This window comes from Apiospora kogelbergensis, assembly GCF_038363985.1.
Source record: "Apiospora kogelbergensis strain CBS 113332 chromosome Unknown utg000001l_segment0_segment0, whole genome shotgun sequence".
Taxonomy (NCBI): domain Eukaryota; kingdom Fungi; phylum Ascomycota; class Sordariomycetes; order Amphisphaeriales; family Apiosporaceae; genus Apiospora; species Apiospora kogelbergensis.
This window is the reverse complement of record NW_027117418.1, coordinates 5,550,087-5,570,283: the sequence shown is the minus strand read 5'-3', so window position 1 is coordinate 5,570,283 and position 20,197 is coordinate 5,550,087. Positions and strand designations below refer to the sequence as shown.

At 53.0% G+C, this 20,197-nt stretch overlaps 6 protein-coding genes across 6 annotated transcripts; 3 read left to right on the top strand and 3 right to left on the bottom strand.

Annotated features, from left to right (window-relative positions):
* Positions 1–524: 524 nt before the first annotated feature.
* PG998_001788 (fungal-specific transcription factor domain-containing protein) lies at positions 525–3,621 on the bottom strand (the record flags this gene model as incomplete). Its single annotated transcript, XM_066868606.1, has 8 exons — positions 525–1,316; positions 1,369–1,611; positions 1,675–2,047; positions 2,136–2,339; positions 2,394–2,728; positions 2,790–2,811; positions 2,871–3,222; positions 3,300–3,621. 8 exons carry the CDS (start codon positions 3,619–3,621, stop codon positions 525–527), a joined length of 2,643 nt encoding a protein of 880 aa, XP_066737021.1.
* A 1,516-nt stretch (positions 3,622–5,137) lies between these two features.
* PG998_001787 (WD domain-containing protein) lies at positions 5,138–6,420 on the bottom strand (the record flags this gene model as incomplete). The annotated part of the gene is made up of 5 exons (XM_066868605.1): positions 5,138–5,340; positions 5,407–5,513; positions 5,563–6,076; positions 6,159–6,232; positions 6,308–6,420. 5 exons carry the CDS (start codon positions 6,418–6,420, stop codon positions 5,138–5,140), a joined length of 1,011 nt encoding a protein of 336 aa, XP_066737020.1.
* Positions 6,421–7,026: 606 nt separating this feature from the next.
* On the top strand, positions 7,027–10,415 carry PG998_001786 (RIC1-domain-containing protein; the record flags this gene model as incomplete). Its single annotated transcript, XM_066868604.1, has 3 exons — positions 7,027–7,437; positions 7,496–9,676; positions 9,729–10,415. The coding sequence occupies 3 exons, from the start codon at positions 7,027–7,029 to the stop codon at positions 10,413–10,415; spliced, it is 3,279 nt and encodes a 1,092-aa protein (XP_066737019.1).
* Positions 10,416–11,099: 684 nt separating this feature from the next.
* Positions 11,100–12,016, top strand: PG998_001785 (Casein kinase II subunit beta-2; the record flags this gene model as incomplete). Its single annotated transcript, XM_066868603.1, has 3 exons — positions 11,100–11,156; positions 11,235–11,480; positions 11,552–12,016. The coding sequence occupies 3 exons, from the start codon at positions 11,100–11,102 to the stop codon at positions 12,014–12,016; spliced, it is 768 nt and encodes a 255-aa protein (XP_066737018.1).
* A 1,329-nt stretch (positions 12,017–13,345) lies between these two features.
* PG998_001784 (uncharacterized protein) lies at positions 13,346–14,813 on the bottom strand (the record flags this gene model as incomplete). Its single annotated transcript, XM_066868602.1, has 2 exons — positions 13,346–14,504; positions 14,617–14,813. The coding sequence occupies 2 exons, from the start codon at positions 14,811–14,813 to the stop codon at positions 13,346–13,348; spliced, it is 1,356 nt and encodes a 451-aa protein (XP_066737017.1).
* A 3,030-nt stretch (positions 14,814–17,843) lies between these two features.
* PG998_001783 (chitin deacetylase) lies at positions 17,844–19,500 on the top strand (the record flags this gene model as incomplete). The annotated part of the gene is made up of 5 exons (XM_066868601.1): positions 17,844–18,016; positions 18,077–18,253; positions 18,314–18,486; positions 18,549–18,835; positions 18,904–19,500. 5 exons carry the CDS (start codon positions 17,844–17,846, stop codon positions 19,498–19,500), a joined length of 1,407 nt encoding a protein of 468 aa, XP_066737016.1.
* Between the last annotated feature and the right edge of the window lie 697 nt (positions 19,501–20,197).

The following is a 20,197-nucleotide window of genomic DNA, read 5'->3' as shown; positions in this document are numbered from 1 at the left end:
GCCCTGTCCCGGTCCTTGGACTGGACCAGAACCTAGAACCCTGAAACCCTGAAAGATCTCCGTTGACCCCCACGGCGTTGCACCCATGTCTCGGGTGCGGCATACATACATCACTTACATGACAGCAAGCCCTTCCTTCCTCTTTCGCCTCCCACTCGGCCGGCATGAACAGCTGCAGCAACGAGAGCAGCTACCCAAGTGCATGTGCATGTGCATGTGCGACATCTCATCTCATCCCATCTCATCTCTGACGTGGAGTGGGTATCAATAGACTGTTCCAGAGCCTGTCAAGACGCCAAACATTATGTATAGAAACCGCCGATTCTCTACACTCGATCGCCTATAACCCGTGGTACGTAATACACAACCAGCGATCCCAAGAGCCCTGGATCGCTTATTCCTATGATCCGGCCCTCAAATCCCATAAAACCCCAGTCGTTATATCCATGTCATAATGCGTGTCTCATCTACCAGCCTACGCATAGATCATCCAGGGGCAAACCCATATGCATACAGATACTTCCTCACGTCCCGCTATCCCATCCCAAATCCATGGCGTCCATTGGTGGCATATTCATAAGATTGCGAAGGACGCCCTCCGCTATAGGGGTCATCTCGGGCTGGTCTTGGGCTTGGTCCCAGCTACTTGGCATCGTGAAGTCGTTCCCCGTCATTTCCGGGATGATGAAGCCGCGACCCGGTGTCATCCCTGGACCGGCTCCCGATAAGCCAAACTCGCTCGAAGCCGTGAAGAATGTTGTAGCCGCAGCGTCCATCTCTGACTGTGTCGTGATCGGTCCTTCGGGACTGGCCTCAAAAGAGGTCCGGCCAGAGCCCACCGTTACCTGTGCTGAACTACAGTTGGGTTGATCTGAGGTGCCGCTCGAATTGGGTGTTGGTCGGCTTGACAGACTGTCTGGATGGGGCGAGACCGATAACTCATGAGAACTGGTACCCTGACTCTCAACGAACCCGTTCGTCTTCAAAGAGTTACCGCCCGCGGTGAATGCATTATGCAGGGACATTCCCGGCAAAGCATTATCTTCATTGCTGCGCCTTCCAGAACTCGGCTCCCCTGCAGGCATCGAGTCCCAAGGGAATGCGTTATACCCCGTACTCATTCGCCCACCCGTCCCTGGGATGCCCGTCTCGGGCCTGACGACTTCCGGCCGGCAAGCAGAACTCCCAGGATCACCTTGGGCACCAGGGAAGGCGGAGTCGGCGTTGTATGGATTCGTTGGCACGCCAGCTTTCTCGAACTGCTGGTTTAGCCGCGCATGATCTTGCAGTTTGGCTTTCACTTGAGATGTCATGGGCTAAGTCGAGTCAGCTAACAGGGTGCAGTAATTAGGCTGTTATCTCACATACCGAATCACTAGCTCGAGGGAAGGCGGTTCTCAGCGTAGGTATCCTCGCACCGAGTGCTTCCAGGTCTACGTCAAGCTGAACAAGGAACGACTCGGTGAGAGGATTCTTGCGCTTCAGCGCGTTCATGGCAGCCAGGAGAAATCTTAACGAGTCGGCTACTTGGCTATCTTCTGGACGGCTCTTGAGATACTGGACAAATACACGGGCAGCTACGTATAAGCAAAACGAGAGAAAGGGGTTCATCTGCGGAGCTACTATTAGCAAAAAGCAACAACAACCCGGGATTTCTTCCTCTGCACTACTTACCACAGAAAGGTCCATATGAGAGACCATTCTCATGATACTCGCGATCTCGTTTGCAGCGGTGATACACCGCACCTTGCTTTCGGAGCTCACCGATGACGGCAGTTTATATTTGTCTGCTTTAAAGATGGCTGCTTGGTGCAAGCAGATTGTCGAAGTGTGAATATTCATGTTGGTGAAGATGATGTTAGGGTTGCTGAGCCCTGTTGGGAGTTTGAGCGAGTTGGGAAGGCATAAGGACGTGTTCAGAAGAATATTATCCATGTTCCTATGTCGTTTCCAGAATTCGCCATTATGGTCGTGGTCGCGATCGTTGGCATCAGGTCGGTGTAGATGGATGAGGTTCCGACCAAAGAGGCAGGCCATAAGAACAACACTGGAAAACGGTTGGAGCTTTGCAGCGCCGGATGGTGTCATGGAGTCGCCCAGTGTTGACGTTTTTTTCGGGACGGCTAATTTCGAACGCTTTTTCCGAAGCAGGCAAGTCCGTCATGATGTCCCTTTCGTCGAAGGTCATCGGCCACCCAGTGCCAATGCTGGCATAACGATCTTGGCAGAAGGCCATCCAAAATGTCCTCCGCCTTTCCTCCCGTTCGGTCCAATCTCGAGGTGGTGGTAGACATTGTTTGACGTCTAATCCCGTGCCATCTAACCGGTGTAATCCAATCCTTCAAGAAGTTAGCTCCAATAACATTCAGGCTCGAAGGGAACTAGATACGTACATTTGACATAGACGCGCTGCAGAACCAGTATTCATCCAAGCTCTGGGGAAGTACATCATTTTGAACTCGTATGAAGCGAGTAAGATGTGAGTTTGTGCATGGGCGACTGAGATCATATGTTCGCCGTAGCCTTTGACGTAGTCGGCTTCGACGTATTTTCGAGCTCTTTGATAGAACAAATCCATCATACCAGCATACTTCTCAGCCACGGAACAAGACAAAGTCCACATTGCGTACCGCAGCGCAACAGGGGGCGTTGGTTCGGAGCTCTGGTGCAATGTTAGCTGTCCTTCCTCGTCGAAAAATATCGCTATCCCTTTGCGTTCCCGCAGAGACTCACAGATTCATTGCGGCCAAGTATCTAAACTTATGGATCATTGGTAAAGACGGATGCACCTTGTCGAAGTAAATTTGATGCCTGCGAGATTGAGTCAGCAAGGGTCGGAAGTCAGGTAAATTGGACAACGATATACTAACAGCTCATCTATTGTTTCTTGTGGTGGAAGAGGCTCTTCTAGCCCGAGGCCAATCATTTCCCAAGTAAAACTTGAGTCCAGGTTCATGTCCATGGGCATGGCAGTATTGAAGTTGAAGTCGTCGGCGGCCCCAGGTTGTGGGGAGTCACCGTTGAAATGCCACCGGTCCATATCGTTGTCGCTAGCAATTGCAATGGCCGGGTTTGCTATATTGAGATTTACCGCGGTAACGGGAGGTTGGGTTCGGGGCTCGACAGGCGTAGAGGGTTTGGCAAATTCCTTGGGCGCCATGGTGGTGTTATTGGGCCTCGCTGATGAGGATTCAGGTGTCTGTAACAGCGATTCGACCAATTCTATAATTGCAGTGGTACGTGGTTAACAAGCCATCCACCAAACAGCAGCAGGATCGAGGATATCGGGTGATGCTCACTCAGTCGCTCCTCCAAAGCTTTCACATAGCCTCTTTTTGGGCCACTCTTCCTCCGCACCTCGTCATAGGCGCATGTATGCCCCAAACGTGTACAGGTGCTGCAGCTCGGCTTGACACCATCGCACTTCAACTTGCGTTTCCGGCATATCATGCAAGCCAGTCGTTTCGGCTTGGGCACACTCGAGTTAGCAGATGTTGCACCAGCCGCTTGAGCAACACTGTCGCCGTTGCCTTCCGTAGCAGGGCTCTGGTCGCTACCATTGCCCTCTTCGTCCCTCGATGCCGACCGACCGAGCGCGTCACTCGGCATGGATGAAGCCATGGCCACTATCTTCGGCGTCTTCCCGTTACGTGAGCGTTGCGTGTTCGAAATACGACGGGCTGTTGTTGAGTTGACTGGTAAAGATGTGAGCTGACAAATGTTTCCGACACCCAGGGTCGTTATAAGCCTTTGATTAAGGCTAGCTAGTACCGAAGACACCTGGTAGCCGGTGAAACGACACAGAGGGCCCCGTACTCTGAAAAAGAAAAAAAGAAAAGAAAAAAAAGCCTTTGGAATGTCTAGTAATGGACTCAGTGTCTGTCGCTAGAAGACAATCGTTAGCACGTCCGGAAGATCGTGATGTTGATCCCGTCTTGTTCTTCCGGCGCTGACTGTTATCGTTGAGGGTACAGTAAGACCCAAGGGTATATTAGCGCTGGATAGCATACCCAGTTAGTTGGTACTGGGATTCTGGATGGGGCAGCTAGGGGGCACTCGGGGACACAGGCAAGCGTCGTAGCGGGGATTTGGGGGTTTGGGGAGACATTAGTAGGGCTGAAGCTGGTTGGCTTGTACCTTGTTGGTCGAGTCGAGAGCAGCTGGAATTCGACCACGAACCCGAAACATGGAGAAGACGGTAGATCTCGGTATTGACGTATCTTCACATTCCCTGGCAATAGGAAATTTATATGTGATGGTCAGGCAGCAGCGGCGTCGACATGAATCAACGGACGATGATGGGCTAGCTAATCTAGCACAGCATAAGTGTGATGATTTAGGCGACCAAGAAAGACGTGGCTCACCACATTACGCATGACAACCTCAATCGAGCCGAGAACATACTGTTACTGATAACAGAATTGGCAACCGGCAGTTAATTGCCTATGTATATGTACTCAAATGCGAACAGGAGATGTCCAATATGCCGCCCTGGAAGTATGAGACAGGCTATCAGTCAAGATTAGCATACTGACTAATTAACCTCAAAACCTCCAGCAACCTTTATTGAACCGACCCGCTCTGCCCCAATGATGATCTTAAAGAGCCTTAGTCGCAGCATCTGCTTTTCGTTCTCCTACTATGCACACTTGTATATACAAAATGCACTAATTCCGTTGCTTGGTGTTTTCTCGTCATCTCGGACACTGACCTACTCGGAGGCTTTAAGATACACGAGGCTCGAGGCTCGGTATGATATTCGGCATGAAATTACCCCGCGCTGACGGGCAGTTTGATGATTCTTGATTATCACGTCCTGGTTTTCATGCACAAAGTAAGGAGACAGATCTATAATTCGACAGGGTATATTAAAACGCTCCTATGGAGCGGCCAATCATTTGAGAGGCTACGTCTTCTTCAAGAGGTTGCTTGAGGGCACTTAGACTTGTGTCCATTTTCACCAAAACACTGCATCATACGTAGTGGCAGTGGCACGGATGCTCTGATTGAATCAGCACCGAACCGGTCACCTTACCAAAAAGGGGACACTGCCGCACATCGAAATTGCGTATGCGTGCCTGTCAAACCAGTTGCAGGTATGAAGCAATTCGGCGCGTGGGTGAGGTGAATGCACACTTTATTTCGCCCCTGCACTGATAATGCGAAGGATACCGAGATCGCTGTAGGCGAGAGCATATCTATTAGGAGCCCATGCGACAACTGGGCACGGTGATGCAGTCTTGAATGTGAACAAGTGCTCGCCTGTCTCGGCATATGTGAATTCCAGCCCGTTACCTTCGTCACTTCCGCCGACGATGTAGTTGCCGTCGAAGGAGAAGCCTATCCCCTGGTGAGTAACTAGATAATTGGCCAGGAGAGAGACAGCCGAAGGAAAAGGAGACTTACTGATTGTTCGAACAGGGCCAACCATCTTAGTGATGGTCCTTTCGCAATTCCACTCATCCGTGTCCCACAGGGAGATTAGTGAATCTGTCCCTCCAGTAGCCAAACATCTGTTGAAAGGGTGCAGCTCAGCAGATATACATGATGAGGTATGCCCACTTAGCATGAATTCTGCCTCCGCCTCGGGTTTGTAGTCGTAGCGGAAAGCTGGCTCGAAACTTGGGAAATCTAGGATTCGAATGCGGCCCTCCCCAGTAGTGGCGTAAATTCTCTTCCCACCCCAGCAGAATACCACCTGATTGGTTGGTACGTCCTGCTGATGGGAAGCAACGGGCGTGCTTTTCGTCGGCGAGAGTACGAACAAATTGTCTGCCTGTTGGAATTGTTAACCAAGTCGGCGCCATCCGGAGTTGCTGGGCGCAGGGCCTCATTACCTTGTTGCCAACGATAAGATGTTCGCCATCAGGTGCCCATGCTAGAGTGAAGGCCTCACCGAGCCCCTTGACTTCATTGACGAGTGCCTTAGTCTTGACATCCCAAAATTTGACCGTGCCATCAATGCTAACGCTGCAGAGCTCCAGCTCCTTCACAGGGTTGAAGGCTACCTTTTCGATAGAGGCGGTATGGCCCTTCAGCTCAGTTGACTGACGGACATTGGGCTTGTCAACATTCCCTAATTTTCATCACCGCGTTAGCCGAGTGTCACGATAACGGATTAATAAACGGGGGCGTCTTTGCCACACACAAAAACGTACAAACCCGAAGAGTCTTATCAGCACATCCCGTCGCAACCCAAGTACCCAGAGGATTCCAAGCTATGGACCGCAAGCTTGAGATATATGTCAGTATAAGGCTCGACGTTTGCTCACAAGGACATGTGAGCTATCGAGCTGTGACCACGTACTTGTGAACGCCTCTGGCGGCATTGGTGTCGTTGTAGGTTGTGGGTTTTAAATTCGGAAACACCGACTTGAACTTCTCAGGCGGAACAGATACTTTGGGCTGTATGCGTGCCATGTTGACCAACGTCAACGTCGACGGGAGTGTGTGGGAGCCGAGTGAGGTTTCCAATGAAGTTCTGGTGGTGGTATTGTGGTTTACTTTCGATACTACCGCCACCGTATAGATTCCCCCGCCCAAAACGTTCGAGAAGTTCAGTCTGTCTTTGTTGTTTGATGCTTCTAATTTCGGAAAGCGTCAATTGCATAACCTGTTATGTATGAAGCGCGGTGCAGGTTCAAGCTTGAGCTTGAGCTTGGGCGCAATGGCAACAAGTGGGGTGCGTGGGTGCGTGGGTGCGTTCTATTCATTTACCCAGGCATATCACTTTAGCTGTACTCTTAGTACTGTCCAAGCTGGTGCTGATTGACGCGGGCGTGGAGTGCGAGTGTCAAGGCCACAGCAGACCAGTCTAACTCGCCGTCGACCCCGGAGTCTTCTTCTGATCTTACACTGTCACTATTGCTGTACGGCATGCGGATAGCAGTATTACAACGCCATTAGAATGTACCAGCGAGCTGAAGTGCACTAGCTATCTGCTTCATCACTACAGATACCTTCACCATACTCTGTCTGGTTGGCATGCGGCAACGCTGATGCGGCCCCAATTGGCTTTCAGAAGCCATGTACTGGCCCATAGGAACGCCTCGGATCTATGCAACAAGCACCAACCCAGCTCCAGCGCAGTCGAAGGTCCTCCTCTCCCATGATGGCCTCGACCCGGCCATCAATGCAGACAGTCGGTCTCTGCTGAGCGTCGACTCTGCTCTGTCCAAGCCCACCGACGACGGAAGCCAAAGCGACGCGACATCCGATGCCGCCACAAACCAGCCTCCCCCAACGCCCTTCACCCCCAGAACGCCTGCTGTAAACTCGGTCGAGCACGACGTCTTTCATGACGCTACAGCCCATTACTCCCAGGAGACGTCTCTCTCCATACCATCTGACGAGCCGGTGCTTGCGCTGAGGGTCTCGAAGACTGGTCATCTGTTTGCCGTCATAACCGAAACTACTATAACAATATGGCAGACCAAGGTAGGCATTAGCTATTGAACGGCACTACAATTCGTCGAACTGACTTGCCCTGCTTCAGCCGACTGTTATTCTTGCTGTAGTCGTACGCTCAGACGCCTCTTTGAGGTCCTACGGCACCAATGTGGCCATCTTATTGCGCCCTGACTCGGCCATTTTTGTCGTACGCACCAGCTCCGACTTCCTCATCACGTACTCCCTAGCAACCGATACCGAGTCCCGGATTCTTAAACCGCATTTCGCCGACCATACGAATATTGTCAGGCGGCGCCAGAGCCACTTTGGAGGGCATGGCAACTCCGCCCCAGACCAGATCTTGTTGGGACCCGGTGAAGGAGCTGGCGTCCGTGACATGAGCGTGCGTTTCAGGAGAGTCATTAAGGTTGATGCTGGAATTGAGTGCGCAATAGCTCTCGAAGATGAGCTGGTAGTCGCGACGAAGAAACCTGCAGCCGTCCAGTGCATACGTTGGACCCCAGATAAGACAGGGAACCAAACCAGCACCGAGATCCTCAGTCGTATGACTTGGATCGAGCAGAAGGCCTCTGTCAAGGAGATGACACATGACCGGCCCATGAATCTGTCGACATGGGTAGCCAGTGATGGCAGAGCCTATGCCGTGCAGCGCAATTCGCCGGCGCAAGCCTCTCAGTCAAAGGACAACGGCGAGGTGGATCCCAAGAAACTGTTTAGGGGCTATTGTTTTCATACCCCACAGGGGGAGGGTGATGAAGCTGTCAAGGCAATCATCAACGCAAGATTCTCGCTCATTGCCGTCGGATGCGCCGATGGGAGCATTCACGTCTATTCAGTAAGAGATTATGCAGGTAACATACCAGCTTCTCACGTTCACAAAAACCCTGTGTCGACCAGGACATCAGGTAGCTTAACAGTCTTGAGCTACACCCCAGACGGATACTGCCTCTTCGCAGGCTACGAAAACGGCTGGGCCTGCTGGAGTGTGTTTGGGAAACCCACCAGCCAGAGCTTTGGTGCCAACTCTTCCGTGACGTCCGCCAATAACGAGGAGTGGCTAGCTGGAGTCAACGACGCCTCGTGGATTGGTGGTGCATGCGAGATACTTCTGGTTAGCCGACGAAGCGACTCTATATGGCTGCTGGAGATGGCCAGAAGCGCAGTGACCGGTTGCTATAGCCCTCCCAACTTGTTCCGGACAGTTCTGCAAACGTCTTCTAGCGTTATGGTTTACAGAGGCTATGACCTCCCGGATCTGACTAGCATATCCGCTGAGCCATTTTTATGGCACACGGCTCGAATACCCGAAAACTATCTATTGAACCAGTGGCCCATCAAGTGCACCGTGGTCTCGTCTGACGGGAGATATGTAGCCGTGGCAGGTCGCCGTGGTCTTGCGCACTATAGCATCAACAGCGGCAGGTGGAAAACCTTCTCTAATGAGGCGGCAGAGAATGAGTTCCAGGTAAGGGGCGGTATGTGCTGGTATCAACATATCCTTGTTGCCGCCGTCGAGGCCAACAACCGGTCGTACGAACTACGTCTTTACTCTAGAGAGGCAGCACTGGAGAGTTCCACGATCATGTTCACACAGCAGATGCCGGCTCCCATCGTCCTGATCACCCCTTCAGGTGAAGACTCTCTCCTGGTCTACACCTATGACAACCAACTTTATCATTTCATTTTCGCCCCCGTAGGCGGTGCAGTCCGTCCCATACAAGTCGGCCAGATCGCCTTTCATGGTATAGTCAGGTCTCCGGCCCGAGTGAGGGGTCTTAGTTGGATCTTGCCCGAGAACCAACTTGTGGATGGGGATCCTTCACAGGACGTTGCCGTGGCGTCGGTACTATTCCTAGTCGACGGCAAGCTTGTCCTACTCCAGCCCTCACTTAACAACGAGGGCCACCTCAAATACGACATGCGTGTGATATCGCAAAGCGTTGAGTACTACATCAGCATGAAAGACCAGACGGCCGTCCACCTGTTAAGCCATTCAAGTGCGCATTTCCCTGCGGATATGGAAGATGGCGGTCTTCGCAACTCACTATGGGTGTTTGAGGGAAGCGAGCTCAAGATTTGGCCCGAAGTTCAAGAGGTTTTACGGGCAGCCACAGATGTCGCACAGGACCTCCCACCGACAGTGTCGATGCCAATGGATTTCTATCCTCTATCTACCTTGCTCTCGAAGGGCATAGTGCTCGGGGTCGAGCCTGATCTGGTTCAAAGGAGAGATGTGAACTTCTCGTACTTCCGCTTCTCCATCCGGGTAAGTCGCGCAAGCCCACGCACAAACCGGCCGTTTTTGCTAACGCACGCAGACTCACCTCTTCCTCCCCGAGATACTACGCTTCCAACTCGCATGCAAGAACTTGACAGCCGCTCTCAAGCTGGCACGGGCTTACCAAGATTTGGAATACTTTGCCCACGCGCTCGAGATTCTGCTTCACCACGTCCTTGACGAGGAGGTAGATTCCTCACCAGCGCCGGATGCAGCGGTGCTGCCGCGGGTCCTATCTTTGCTCTCGCATTTCCGACAGTATCATGACATTGTGGTGCAATGCACACGCAAAACGGAAGTGCGGTCGTGGCGGACGCTGTTCGCCTACTTGCCGCCGCCTCAGGAACTGTTCGAAGAGTCACTGCAGCAGGGGTCACTCAAGACGGCAGGCGGCTACTTGCTGATTTTACACACGTTTGACGAGCTGGCAACTGCGTCGGAGCAGTCGGTACGCCTCTTTTCTCGAGCGATTCGAGAAGAGGACTGGGAGCTTTGCAAAGAGCTGGCACGCTTCCTGGCGGCGTTGGACGAAAGCGGAGAAACACTGCGGGAGGCGATGAACCTGGTCAATATGAAAGTCCGGGGGGGCAGCGAGGACATGGACATGATGACGAGACTAGAAGTGCCGACGCAGAGACTCGCCATTAACGTCAACGGCAGCGGGGTTCCAGGCGAGACTCGGGCTCTGACGTGCAGTCGACGAGCGGCGGCAGTGAAAGTAGTGTAGGCACCGCGAGTAATTCGTAATCAATAGGTACATACGTAATATGGAAGCAGCACGCACAGAGAGATGTGGTTATTGATGCCTCAAATGTCCGTGTATGTATTCAGCGTGTGCGGGCGCGCCTTGGGTGGGGAGGGGGGTTTAACAGGCTGCCTGACTCCTCCCTGACTCCCTAACGCCTCCCTACCACCGCTAAGTCTAGTGTTAGCGGTTTGCCCATTCTTGAATCGACCACTCAATCAACCCGATCTCCCAATCTACCAATCTACCAAGCACCCAAACCACCCCGCCATTTTTTCCATCTCTGTCTATCCCAACTCTTTCCGCCTTGCCTCGCCTCACCTGTGCGCTTGCCTTGCCTTGCCTTGCCTTGCCTTGCCTCGTCTTGTCTTCTCCGTGCTTTGTCTTGGCTTGGGTTGGCTTGGGTTGCCCGGCAGACATTTTCCTCCAAGAAGGTGCCACTTTTGGACCCAAAGCTGGACCTATTGCCATTGTGTGTTACGTGATGGTTGCGCATTGGGATATCTGATATCAAAAACTCTATTCCATTTCCTCTCCCACTTCAGCTTCCTTTGATCGCCCGTCGCCGCCAAAAGAAAAAACCTCAGTTCTCTTCCAGCAACTCATACACGAGTCGCTGGCAGTGTCTCCCATTGCCAACGACCGCTACCGAAACTCAGTCTCATGATGGACGAATTTGCATCCGAGTCCGACAGTGACTACACGAGCTACTGGCGCGACTGGGTACGCTGACCACACTTGCCCCTCCACCGTTATCACATGGGGACCAACCAAATACTGACTATCGTGGCTGTCTTCCAGTTCATCTCCTCCCGTGGCAACGAATACTTCTGCGAAATCGACGAAGACTATCTCACGGACCGATTTAACCTGACGGGGCTCAACACTGAGGTCCAGTACTACCAATATGCTCTCGACCTAATCACCGACGTCTTCGACCTCGACTGCGACGATGACATGCGAGAGACCATTGAGAAGTCGGCTCGCCATCTGTACGGGCTCATCCACGCACGCTACGTTGTTACGACTAGAGGTCTAGCCAAGATGGTATGCTACCAACAAGTCTCACCCCCCTCGGCTGCATTGCACTGTACTAATCACTCTACGTCTCGTTGTAGCTCGACAAGTACAAGAAGGCCGACTTTGGCAAATGTCCTCGTGTCTTCTGCCACTCACACCCCTTACTACCCATGGGCCAGACCGACGTGCCCAACCAAAAACCCGTTAAGCTCTACTGTGTGCGCTGCGAAGACGTCTACAACCCCAAGTCCTCTCGCCACGCTGCCATCGACGGCGCCTACTTTGGCACTTCGTTCCACAACATCATGTTCCAAGTCTACCCTGCCCTCGTCCCGCCCAAGAGCTCTGAGCGCTACATACCCCGCGTCTACGGCTTCCGCGTCCACTCATCAGCCGCTCTGATCCGTTGGCAAAACATCCAACGGACCGATATGCTCCGGCGGTTACGAAAACTCGAGGTCGAGAGCGGCTTCAAGGGCGACCAAGGCGAGGAGGATCTCGACGACGACGACGAAGAGGAGGATGAGATCGATGTCGAGGGTGACACCAACGTTGTCGGTTAGGAACAGAATCGACGTGGGAGGAAGAGAGTCCGTGACAACACTGATTCAGCCCTCAGAGGAACGGCCCATGAAGATGGACATTCGTGAGGCATACTCTCCATCTTCATCTCTCTATCCTCCGACTGGTCTTGTGTCAGGGGGTTCAAGAAGCGAGCGAGAGAAAAAAAAAAAAAAAAGAAGAAAAAAAAGGCTGCTGCTCTGCCTACGGCTTTTGCACATCTCGGCGTTTCCAGAGAAAGGTTGGCTTGTTTCTGCGATGGCGTTATTTTTGAGTGATTCCCCAAGTCTCACACCGTGCTCCGGCGAGCATGTCATAGGGAGCTTAATGGTATTATGAAACTTTTTAGAAATGAGTTCGCCTATTGCGGAAGGGATGCCTGGTTGGCCCCTGTGTGACACCCGACGATGCTCGAGCCTACCGATTCTAGCAAACGCGACCAAGGCGCCAGTGCTTCGTTGAGGTTGAGCGTGGGCGTGGGCGAACTCCTATCGATCGCTCTCAAGCTAGGTCTTATCCTATAACTTGGAATAAAGGCGTGAACTGTTATTACCATATGTATGTTCTTCTTCCAAATTGGAATCCGTAAATCCAGGGGGACGGACGGACGGACGGTGATTATCAAACCTCCCAAGTATACGCAGCTTACGATTATTGTACATAGATAGTTAGGGGTTGTAGCCATAATAAGCAAGCCTTGTGCAGCGCGTCGTAAACTGGCTCGGCCCTTTCAGCTGGGCTCGGATCATTTGGCAGTCAACATTCGACGTAGATATAACTGGCGATTGGGTACGTGACTGGAATCCAACAACATCACGGTGCCAAATCTTCTATGTAGCGGAGACCAACTGATTGTGGAAAGGGATCGAGTTAATAAAAGTTTGAAACATGAGTATTTGGCAGATATGTGTTCTGCTGTTTGCCCTCCTTGAACAGTGGTATAGCTCTATTCGTAGAAACTTTTACAGTCGTAATACATATCGTCCAAGATCATGCCGCTCGTCAAGCCTGCCTTCACCGACACATGGCTGACTGTGTGCAGAGGAAAGGAACGGTACGTCTTCGTTGGCCAGCAGTGTGCCTAAAGAGAAGGCTCGGCTTTTAGCAGGCCATGAAGCTCCTTGCCCTCCGCCCTTTTCTTGCAAATCCTTCACTGCTATACCACAAGGAAGAAGATACAGGAACAAATATACCACCCCGCATGCCTTTAGCAAAGCAAAACCCTCTTAAACGCCAGTACATACATACACGCATCTTGTGTTTTCCAGACCCATGTAAATCTGACCATACACACACATACACATCCAACGCCAGTACCCATAAATGGGGTCTTAGAACGCCTGGCCTTGTAATGACGAGTTGCGATCATGATCCCCATCGTGGCGCCCATCGAGAGCCGAACTGCTGGCCATGCGGTCGTTTTGAGCGTCGTATTCGGGTTTCCGATTGCGCACACCCATCTCGATATCCGTGGGCGCATGGCCAAAGCCTTCTCCCTCCTCGCCCGCTCGGACCCAGTCCTTCTTCTCGGTGGCGTAACTGTACGATCCGATGCCGGCCCAGAACGCCTTGTCATGACTGCGAGGGGCCCAGGCCCAGCCCGCGCCGCGCGCAATGGGCAGATGGTAGTAGCGGAACGCGAACCAGGCTGTGATGGTCCCAATGATGAAGCCAAAGAGGATGTCGAAGCCGTGGTGACGGAAATCGAACCAGCGGGAGCTGGCAATGAAGATGGCCAGGAAGAAGGGAACCAGCGTGATGGCCAACAGGTACACAGGCGGTGCCGCGGCCTGGCGCCGAACTGCAAAGACGGCCTTGGTGTGAGAGGCAAGCTGCTTAGCTGTGGCTGGGTCGTTCGGGTTACCAAGTTCCTCGGTTCCATTCGAAGAGGTTAGGCGCATGGCCTCCTCGGCGTTGCCGCGGTTGTTGGCGAGGCGGGACGGAAACGACGACATGGCGTTAGCATCGTCAGGGTAGCCTCCAGACGCCAGGAAGGGTATCGTAACGGAGAACTTGCTGGCCAGGAAGAATGACAAGTAGATGAGGCCAGCGGCCGCCGAGCTCGAATGCCCCGAGGGATAGCTTCGGAAGCCGTCCTCAAGAAGCTTCACATCGGGGTTTTTGCAGATGTCGGCCGACACGAGCTGTCCGTTGCTCGACAGGTTGGCGATGCCACCTATCACGTACTGCTGAAGGTTGACGAGGTCTGGTTGGCAGCGGCTTAGGAGATCTGGCCGGGGCTTCCCAAAGAGGTTCTTCATGCCGCTCGTGATGAACCAAGCACCGGTGAGCGACAATGCCAGGCCAAGCCATCCCGTATGAAGCTCCCACAACTTGCGCTTCCAGATGAGAGATTTAGGTGTCCCCTTGGGGACAGTGTTGCCAGGAACAAAGACCAACGCCACGAAAAGAATGACGGCAATGGGAATGATGGCATTGCAGATTAAGAGAAGCTTCGAGTCCACAGTCTCTTTCACGGTAAAAGGAAAACTATGTCTACAGTCAGCATTCAGGTGCTAGAGTCAGGTGGGCTGGTCCGGCAGTGGGATAAGCAAGGAAAGTGAGTGAATGATGATGCCGGGGACCGGCTAGTAAGACGTACGAGATGTTTGGATCCGACAAGCTGAAGGGCCTCCGATTCGGTGTGATGTTGCCTAGGTAAAAGCCAACCGCATCGGCAGCAATCATGACAATCCAATCTAACGCATAAGAGGCAATCAGGACCCAGGAGATGCCAGCTTTCTTGCGGCCACCACCACCGCCGTTCCCTCGGGCAGAAGGACCGCCCAAATCGGACATCTTGCGGTACGCTTGATAGGTTGGAAATGTTAAGAAGGACTGTGGTCTGGTTTTGGGCGGTGTTTGGGGTAAGAGTAGTCCTCTTGCATTCTATACTATTGACCTGAAAACCAACGGTCCGGATTCGCTGGCCACCCGGCAGAACCCAAAATGACAAATGGCAATCCCGTCTCAAGCAAAGGAAACAATCAGACTAGATGGAGAAAGCGGAAAGTGCCTGGTGACAAAGGAGCGACCGTCGACGCCAGGCAGGAGGAACCGACAGGCGCAATTATAGTAGGAGCAGCTAGCGAGTGCCGGGTGCTCGACTCAGCTCTTAGCGCTCCGTGCAAGGGAGGCAGGAGGGAAACAAAAGACGGACGCGGGCGTGACGGGCAGTCGCGCGAGCAGTTTACTGTCAGGTTGGCCTCAAGATTCCAGTCCCTTCGGCCAGCAGCCAGGGCCAAATGAAAACAGTCGCTTAACCGGAGCCCGAGTAGGCCGCCTGTCCTTTGTGCGGACGTTGCTTGGCTGTGCGCTGGATGCTTGGTGCTTGCTTGGCGGCATAAGCCCTGTTGCGCAATTCCCTCTGGGCAGGGCAAGGAAAAGGCAGAAGGAGGAGGAGTGTGTACGTGATGGTCGATCCAAATGGCGGACAAGGAAGGGCTGCCCTCAAATAAAAGTTAAGGTTTACTCATGACAGGTGTTGGGAGAGGGAAGATGGTGGAAAAGGGAGGCCGGAGGGCGGCAATTGGGCCAAAGGAGGGTATCACTGAGACGCTGAGACAGAAGCAGTTAAGGGTCTCGTGCCAGGCGGTTTGTAGGCGTGTAGGCGTGGAGGCGCGTGCATCAGCCCCCCCCATGATGCCCCCATTGGCCCCCTAATGCGCCCGCAAGGGCTCAGCCACTATGGTGGTTACGTGTACAGTAAGTAGGCTGGTAGGCCGGCAGGACATAGTGTGATGATAGCCGCAACCACCCCAGAAATAGAATGCAGATGTAGCAAGATGTATGTGAATGCTACAGTCATCCCTCACCGTGCAGAAACCGTGGACTGCCAATCCTCACACTAACGCATCCCGACTTGCCGACTGCCGTGCTTGGGATGATATGTCGGCCAAGGCCTGCACTAGATCGCCCGAACTTCCGGGCGCCACCCACCACCCACAAGAGGACGATTCAACAGTGCAAGCAAAAAGGAGGAGGATGGTGAAATGGAGCGAGAGCAGGAGGCAAGCGACCGACTTGTGCGCTCACCGCCTCGTTATATACTCGCAGCTAATCGGGGGCCGGCGAGCGAGGCGACACAGCATGCTCTGCTCACCCCTGGGCCGCTTGCGGATAGACGGCCATGTGTTTCAGATTGAGCTACTACTACATACATGCTACATATATTAGCGATACCGATTTAGTACCAGGGGGCCGCCAGGGGGGCGCTTACTAGATGGGCAGGAGATGGGCTGCGCTCGTACATGGCAGCATGGCAGACGAAGCCGGCAACGGTAGACGGGATCTCCCAGCTTCTGGTTCCAGACCGGGCCCGTGATGATTTAGGAGGATTACTGTATGTGCCCTTTCCCCGGACGATCGACGGCCTAGCTCTGTTCTGCTCCCTTGCTCCACGATCGCTGCACCATTTCTGTGGTCGCCGTCTCAGGTGGGATTTCTTCCAAACACTCGCCCGGGGGTAGTCGATGACTGCGGGTCCCCTCGATTCTCGATTTCTTCGGCAAGCTCAGCCAACTGCCTAGACTGCCTCCTGCATGTCAGCTTATGGCTTATGAACCAATATTGTCAATGTCAAGCCTCTAGCATGAATGCAGAGGATCTGCAGAAGGAATGTGCAGTTGGCTCACAGCTCATCCCATTTCCAGTGCGCCAGCGGCCGGGGCCGTCACTATTATAATCAGCAGCCACCGTCGTTTCGGGGTAGGGGTCGGATCCTCAGCGGAATGGGGATTTTCGTGGCTGATATCAGGCTATGCAGGTACCCGACGGGCTTTTTCTACCTTCCCGTCCCAGGCCAGAATACCCCCCTAGCTTCTAGATGCGAGGTGTCATATATTCGCCAGTCTGCTATCCTGCGCTCAGATCACCGCTCTCTGGCTCGCTCTGTAGCTCTGCTAGACGTGTGCGTTGTTCGTAACTGCAAGCCGGCATGAGCATCTGATGGATACGAGGGTTGGCTACATGCTTGGCTGCATAACAGCAGCTCCTTACTTGCTTACCCTGCTTACAACGAACCCCGGCACCGACGACTTGTGTTATCCCCGGATAAGATTGGATGCTATCATTACCTCAAAGGCCATTGTTGCACTACAATAAGTACTAGAGAAGAAGCAAGTCGACGCATGTGTTGTCATTTCTCACGTGCATACACCAAAGACGCAGATGACTTGGGGCTCACCAACACACCAATAGCAATCTCACGATGCTCGGATGCCTGACCCATCCAGCTAGTGGTTAGCTGCCGCACCGGGCTTCCTTCTTCCAACATCTAGTCTGCCCACCATCTTTCTGCTTTGGGTAATTATCTCGAGTTCTGCATGGGTCCTTTCGTGTTGGCATCGACCCATCGTTTCGGGACCTGTGTATTGTTCAGTGGCCAGACTTGCTTTTTCCCAGCTCTGAGCGAAGCAAATTTCCATCGGATGCCAAGATTGCCTATATGACACAGGCATCATGGCTAGCATGGGTCATACACACCGTCGTGGTCTCCATCCTGATATGATTTTTTTCGTGGTGGCGGACGGGGTTGCTGTTCTGGTCAAGATCTGCGGCTGAGAATAGTAGTATCGTGGACGCTATACTCGTCCGACAACGAAGGGGAAATTCTTGGCTCAGGAACAGCTAAAGCTTACTGTTATATCGCCTTCCAGGTCCAATATGAGCCGTCGACTGTTGGGTACATAATGGGCCGCACGTCGCCCAGAAGAGCCCCGAGATCCTTCTCCTCGCATCCGCAGTCGCCCATTGCTCGTGGCACTACATTCGCTTACCCACGCTCAGATTGGGTCATACATTACTTTCGTTAAGACTTTCGTTGTCAATATGCGGGCCTCTTCCATCTTCTCGTACGCTCTCGCAAGCAGTGTCGTAGCTGCCTCTGCCTCTTCGCGCCTCCAACTCTTACAGCGCGAGGTTTCCCCTGACTTAACTTGCGGAAACACCGGGGCTGGAACAAAGGGCTACACATGCCCCGATGGCATGTGCTGCTCAGCTTAGTAAGTCACAAATTTCTTGACTCATGGGTGTTAAGGGGTTTACGCTGACCTTTGACCTAGTGGATATTGCGGTACCGGAAACGACTACTGTGGTGCTGATGTAGGCTGCCAGTCGAAGTTCGGCGCTGCGTGCAGTGGCAGCACTGGCGGCAACGACTCGGGCTCAGGCTCCGGACTTTGTGGTCCCAAGAACGGCAATACTGTGTGTGCCTCTACAGAGTGTTGCTCATCAGAAGGGTAGGTCTTCTACCTGTGCCGGCCAACATCGAAGTATACTCTGCTAATACCCGCGAACAGTTACTGCGGTACCACCCCTGATCACTGCAAGGCGCCAGACTGCCAGTTCCAATTCGGACCTGCTTGTGACGCCAACAAGGTTCCCTCGGGCAAGAACACCACAACCCTGCCGAGATCCAAGCTTGGCAGCGTTGCCTACGGCGGTGCCGGCATTTATGCCTGCGCGAAGAAGGGTATGTTCGAACCACGCATCCTCAGGGCGCCGATTTACTAACAGCGTGTCTCCCCTGTCTAGGCACCGTGGCCTTGACATACGATGACGGCCCCAGTGGCTACACCAATGACCTCCTTGACCTGCTCGCCAAGTACAACGCCAAGGCGACCTTCTTCATGACGGGCGTCAACAACAACAAGGGCCAGATCGACGACCCGGCGACGCCCTTCCCCGCCGTCATCCGCCGCATGCACTCCGACAAGCACCAGCTTGCCTCGCACACGTGGTCGCACGCCGACCTGTCCGCCATCACTTCGGCACAGCGCCGCAACGAGATGATCAAGCTCGAGATGGCGATGCGCAACATTGTCGGTTTTGTCCCCACCTACATGCGCCCCCTTACTCATCCTGCACGGCCGAAAGCGGGTGCGAGAAGGACCTCGAGTCGCTCGGCTACCACGTCGTCTACTTCGACCTCGACACCCAAGACTACCTGCACACGCAGGCGGACCAGATCCAGACGTCCAAGGATATCGTGACCAAGTTCTTCCAGGGCAAGCAGAGCGCTGCCTTCGACGCCCTGTCCATCGGCCACGACATCCACTTCCAGACCGTCTACAACCTGACCGAGTTCATGCTGTCGACCGTCTCGAAGCAGGGCTACAAGTTCGTCACCGTCGGCGAGTGTCTCAACGACCCTGTCGAGAACTGGTACCGAAAGGACGACTCTGCCCCGGCCCCGGCCCCGGCCTCCTCGGCGTCGACCTCTGTCAAGGTGCCCGTTGTGTCTACAAGCTCGGCCTCTATTAAGGCTAGCAGCACCAGCGTCAGCAGTGCAGCCACGAAGGCTACGACCCTGAGCAGCGCCACGCGTCCGGCTACCACCACATCCGCCGGAGCCCCGCCTCCGCCTCCGCCTCCCGGACCTTCCGGTGGAACTGCGCCGCCTAAGCCCAGCACTCCCGCTCCCGGCCCGCCTTCCCCGCCAAAGCCCAAGACGCCCCAAGGTACTTTGCCCTCCTCTCATCCCTAGTGTGCGCCTCGCGCTAATAAGCGTGCCCAGAAATGATTCAGGATTGGATTGAGGAGCTCAAGTCCAAGTTCCCCAGTATGAAAGATAAGCTGGGCAACCTCGGCAACTTCTGGCGCGGCCTTTAATGTGACAATTAGTTGCACGGAAGACAGGAGATGGAAGGGGAAGCTGTCGACTGAAATGGGTAAAGATGTGGTGGAGTTTCTAGTATTTATTAATATATCTAAAAGTTATAATTATTAAGTATAAAAATATATTATAAATATTATAGCTAGTAAAAGATACTTATTATACTAGAGCTAGTTAATTAATCTAATATTCACTTTAACCTAAAGATTCTTATATTACTTTAACTTAATAACCCTAGGTTAATCTAATTTATATTATTTATATAGTAAATATATCTATATATATATATATATATATTAGAGAAGCCCTATAGTTTCCTTTTATGCAACCGAGCCACACCAGGTCGACACAGGAAAAGTGAGACGACAATGACCATAGAAAATGTAGCTCCAAGCTGCCGAATAAGCAGTTAATGCTGGCTAGTAAAAACAGCAAAAAGCTAGGCATGTCCTGGGGGGAGACTCGAACTCTCGACCTTTGGATATCTGAATGTTTAATTCAGTCATATTAAATATGAGACCAACGCTCTAACCAACTGAGCCACCAAGACTGTACTGCTTGCTGTTGT